Raw genomic sequence first — 4813 nt, 5'->3', positions numbered from 1 at the left:
CCCAGCAAACAAAACGGCCACTCACCTCAAGAGAACTCCTTCCTGTTTGGAATTCCTGTTCACCTAGTCCGTGCTGCTCTCACAGCTCTCATACATCTTTAAACATATGATTCCTGAAACTTACCCATATTTTTATGGATGTTGCAGAGAGGGTGTTGGGCTGCCATGACTACTACATCCTGTCTAGAAGTTAAAGTTTCTAGATAGATTTTCAAAATTCCAAATGTTACTTTTTTCTCTAACTTAATTGTAGTCAGAAAACTTGTGTTATTCAAATGTTTTAGAATTTTGCTGAAATTATATATGATCTTATATATAGTCAAATTTAATAAAATATTTCATGTACTCTTAGAAAAAGTAGAGTTCACTGTGGATGCAATGTCCTTATATTCATGGGATCAAACTTATTGTTTTGTTCAAATCTGTATCTTTACTAATTTTTGTCTACTTGATCTGTTTCTGAAAGAAAAATAATAAAATTTCCTATCACTCTGGTAAACTTGTCAATTTTCCTTGTGGTTCTTTTCATGTTTGCTTTATAGATTTTTGAACCATGTTATTTGATACATAGAATTTAGAATTGTTATAACTTTCTGGTGAAGTGAACTTTTGAAACTTTAAGTAATGATTTTATCTCTAGTCATGCCTTTGCTTCTGCTTTTACTAAAAATGACACAGCTATACCATCTTGCTTAGTTCGTCTTGCTCTCCTATAATTCATGATTTAGATGTTTAAGCTCTTGTACTAGCTGATGAAAGGTGAATACTAAGAAATTATTTCTCCCACAGAACTACATTTCCACACACTGAATCTGTGGTTGAACTAACCTTAATACATACCACCATTTTATCAATTACATAATAAAACAAAGTATCAAGTATCTAACTATTAAGTTACACAGTTCAAAATCATAAAATGTTAGATGTCTGATCAGTTCAGTAGTAGAAACTCTCTATTTTGGTTGAAAAGACAAGGAAAAAATACTACACTTAACAATAGTTAATAACTTCCAATAGGTGTGTTGAAGAACTACAAGACCTTCAAAAATTTTATAATTAAGAAATGTTTTAACTACAAAGTATCTTTCCCTTTATAAAGTTTACTAAATAAAAGGAACCATTCTATACATCCTGCACAAGATTAAGGCAACATGGAATTTCTAGTAGAAATTTTCCATAGCCTCTTCTCATTCTGTCTTCAGGCCCTCCCCTTCAAAACTGCATCCCAAGTGTAAACAGATTTGACTGTAAAGCTTTTTTGTCTAAAAATACTACACACACGTGTTTCTGTATGATGTATATTTTACATGAACTTTCAAAGATGTGATTTTTTTTTCAAACTGGAGCCTTTCATAACAGCACAAATTGAGATTTATAGAAAGACTATAAATAATCACCGTAAGTCCTAGTAAGAATTCGACAGAATCAATTGTTACACAAACCTGATGTACACAGGTACACGTGTAGGGTGGTAAACATAGGAGCAGACAAGTAACCATAAAGGTCTTACTTGCAATATTTGAGATGACTAGAGGAATAAACCTCATATAGTTTACAGTGCTGTTCCTAATTCCTAGGGTTTTAAATCTGCATGATACTAAAAATATACCAGTATTGTGCTGAGTATTTTGGTACCTAATCTCTCAGTTTCTTATATATTATTTCTGGCATGGGAATAGTAGTAAGCTAAAGAGGCTGCAATTTTGTCATGCTTGTGGCTTTTCAATATTCTTATGGGAGGCTTCATTAGACTTGTCCTTCATTAAGCCTATGCTAATATGTATGATAAATTAAGTACTGTCTCAAGTTCCATGTTCAAGGCAACAGCATGAGGTAGGCAAGTTTTATTGAATGCAACAGTTGTTTCTATGGCCACTGGAGTCTTTGAAGCGCAGCCGCATTTTAGAATGATATTTCTCCAAATATAAAAGTTGCTTGCTGTTAAAAGCTCCACGCTGCTTTTGTCTTATAAACTGGACCGCCTCTTCATTTTTCATTCCACCTTCCATTAATGCCAGGGCGACAAGCACTGGAGTTCTCCCAAGACCTGCAACACAGTGAACAGCAATGCAACAACCAGGTTCTTCCCGAAATTTAATGTTTAAAAGACTTAACCAGTCATCCACGATCTGGTTAGAGGGTGATGAACCATCATCGAAGGGCCAATCCAAAACCTGGATGCCTTCTTTCTCCACCAGAGCAGTGTCATAAGTTGCTTCACACACTCTTACTATTGTCGTAACTCCGTACTTCTTAAGGTCCTCTATGAATTTGCTTAAGGTTGCACTGGTTGGATTGTGTGTAATAAGAAATCTCATGTTCCTGTATGTGACTTCCACAGGAGCTGGGCGGTTCAGTGGAGCCATGTTAATTTAGTTTAAAAAAAAAAAAAAACCGATATGGTTACGGAAAAACAAAATTAAATTTCTGAATGCAGAAATGATGTAAGGAAACTTAAGCCTACTCCAATATGCCCCACTCGAAATTCTCAATGCTTTAGATATGAAATTGGGAGTAACAAGGAAATGAACCTCCTAACACAAAGCCATCCTTCAGTTCAGTAAGACTACCAGTCAATGGAAAGGAAGAGCACCGAGGTTTACCCCATCCGGGTCAGAATTCTTGTAAAAGGCTCCGATGGTTTCAAGAACACACGTTTGTGTCCAGGCTGACGCTCCTATGGGGGCTTCTTGGTGGAGCAGTGATTAATTTCTACAGTTCATTCTCCTCATGAAGGTCGTGCTGTGCCTGGCAGTAGTCTCCGGGGACCTTCAGAAACTCCATAAATGCGTGATCAACACCACCACAGGAAGGACTTAGTTTACTCATTAAAGACTGTGGCCTAACCATACAGCCGGTCCCGCACCGCAGGCGGCGGTGGCGTCGGCTGAAGAGGAGGGAGATATGGCGGTCGTCGCGGAGAGAAGGGCGGCGAGACTCCGAGATCCACCGAGCGTTCCCGTCAAGAGAGCCAATCGGCGCTCCCCGAGGCGCGTCTGCGTCACAAACCCTTCCTTTTATAGTCGGCGTGAGGCGCGCTGTTCCTCACCAATCGCGGAAGGGCGGGCCGAGAACTAGAGCGCAACTGTGTGGGGCCCGCTGCCTGCAACGTCGCTGGGAGCGACTGGTTGGTGTCCGGAGACGAGCTGGACGTTAAGCCTCCTCTCTTCCCCGCCTCCCGCTGCCGGGGAAAGGGGCTGAGGAGGGACTTGGGGGCGGGATGGACCGGGTCCAAACCTGGGAGAGGCTGAAGAGAGTCGGAGGCGAACCGAGATAGGTGGGAAAGGGAAGGTAGTGGAAGAACCCCGTCCATTGACTCTGCTGTATCTTCCTCCGTCGGCTTCATGTTTTAGCCATGACATGTTGCTAGGCTTTTTTTCGATTCGGTCTGACAAACTTTGTCTTTAAAGAACTTAAGTCTATTTACATTATTTTTATACGTTATTTTGTTTTACGTTACAATGTTGTTATTGCTGTCTCTGCATCTGTTTTTCTCATATTTTGTGCTATTTAACATATTTGTGTATTTTTTTATCTTTTCTTTTGGAGTAAGATCTTTCCTCCTCTAAGTTCATATTTTCTTTCCACTGTTCTGAAAATGTGTAATTGTGGTTTAAAGTTCTTAGCAGTTACGACTCTTAAGTCATACATACTCTCTCAGTCTTGTCCGAATCTTTGTCACCCCATGGACTGTAGCCCACCAGGCTCTTCTGTCCGTGATATTTCCCAGGCAAGAATACTGGAGTGGGGTGCCATTTCCTACTCCAGGGGTAGGAACGGAACCAGCCTCTCTTGTGTCTCCTGCATTGGCAGGCGGATTCTTTACCACTGCGCCACCTGGGAAGCCCAGCAGTTATTATTGAGCCCAGCTCAACATATTTTAATTAATGCCGTCAAGCATTTTTTAAACCCCACATATTACGTTGTTTATAAAAATCAGGGTTTGTTTAAATTTGCCCAATATGTCAGCAGTTTATTTGCTTACTATTTCTTGCAACTCAACTCTTCTAAGAGTATTCTTATCTAACAGCATTTTGGGGCAGTTCCTTTAGTTCCTATTGTATGACTGACTTTGGTAAATATTTTATAAAATATTAAAAATAAGCATTCTCTCATTGTTGAAAAATATATTTTATTGTTGGTAGACATCTGTGTGTTTTTTTAAATAAACTTTTTTTCTATAATTATTTTACTTTGCTTTCATTTCTGATAGTTTCACGGAGGACGCAATTCTACATTGACATTTTCTCAGACCTTTGAAGATATTCCTTGTTTTCAGTTACTTTCTAATAGTTTTAGAATTTTCTAAAATGTCTAGGCTTTCTTTACTGGCCTATACTGGGCCCATTTCTTCTTTCCTCTTCCTTCATTCTTTGCTCTCTCTTCCATCCTTCATTTCTTCTTTAATAACTGAGCCCACTACATGGAGGGGAGCAAGGTAGTCGTCCGTGAGGTAGATGAGAGATGGAGAACGCAGAAGATATTGGAGTCTGGGGAAAAGGATGAGGAGGACATTCAAGCAAGGGTGGGCTGGCAGTTTGAACCTAGTGTGAACTGTCAGAGCTCAAGCAGGGTACAGAGGACATGTACAAAGGAGGAAAGCAGTGGTGATTAAAGATTACATAAGGGTTTATCCAGTAAGATTACATAAGAGTTTATCTAGTAATACATTGAGAATAGTGGGAATTAGGTTTCTCCCTGCTCTGACAGGAGTTACAAATATGGAAAGGGAAAAAGTATAACTAGTTGTAGGATTTGGGGTTGGCATTGTTTGTATCGCTGTAAACTCATAATTTCAATATATATAGAAATA

General features: G+C 39.2%; 1 protein-coding gene across 4 annotated transcripts; it reads right to left on the bottom strand.

The window, feature by feature from the left end:
* Positions 1 to 1829: 1829 nt before the first annotated feature.
* LOC145524332 (protein tyrosine phosphatase type IVA 1-like) lies at positions 1830 to 2941 on the bottom strand. Of its 4 annotated transcripts, none has more exons than XM_081536361.1 (2): positions 2031 to 2941; positions 1830 to 1955 (listed from the first exon to the last, which is right to left on the bottom strand). In XM_081536361.1, the coding sequence occupies exons 1-2, from the start codon at positions 2364 to 2366 to the stop codon at positions 1845 to 1847; spliced, it is 447 nt and encodes a 148-aa protein (XP_081392487.1). In that variant the 5' UTR covers positions 2367 to 2941; the 3' UTR covers positions 1830 to 1844. The 4 variants fall into 4 exon arrangements, with proteins under 4 accessions (XP_081392487.1, XP_081392485.1, XP_081392486.1 ...); XM_081536359.1 differs by having other exon boundaries at positions 1830 to 2174; positions 2244 to 2941; XM_081536360.1 differs by having other exon boundaries at positions 1830 to 2261; positions 2334 to 2941.
* Between the last annotated feature and the right edge of the window lie 1872 nt (positions 2942 to 4813).

The sequence above is a fragment of the Giraffa tippelskirchi genome, chromosome 10, assembly GCF_054371585.1.
Source record: "Giraffa tippelskirchi isolate mGirTip1 chromosome 10, T2T-mGirTip1v1.2.pri, whole genome shotgun sequence".
Taxonomy (NCBI): Eukaryota; Metazoa; Chordata; class Mammalia; order Artiodactyla; family Giraffidae; genus Giraffa; species Giraffa tippelskirchi.
The sequence above is the reverse complement of the archived record's forward strand: the minus strand, read 5'-3'. Positions and strand labels throughout refer to the sequence as shown.

Bases quoted from the DNA above. Each gene is read 5' to 3' on its own strand.
- LOC145524332 (XM_081536358.1), bottom strand. From the start codon at position 2,366: ATGGCTCCACTGAACCGCCCAGCTCCTGTGGAAGTCACATACAGGAAC.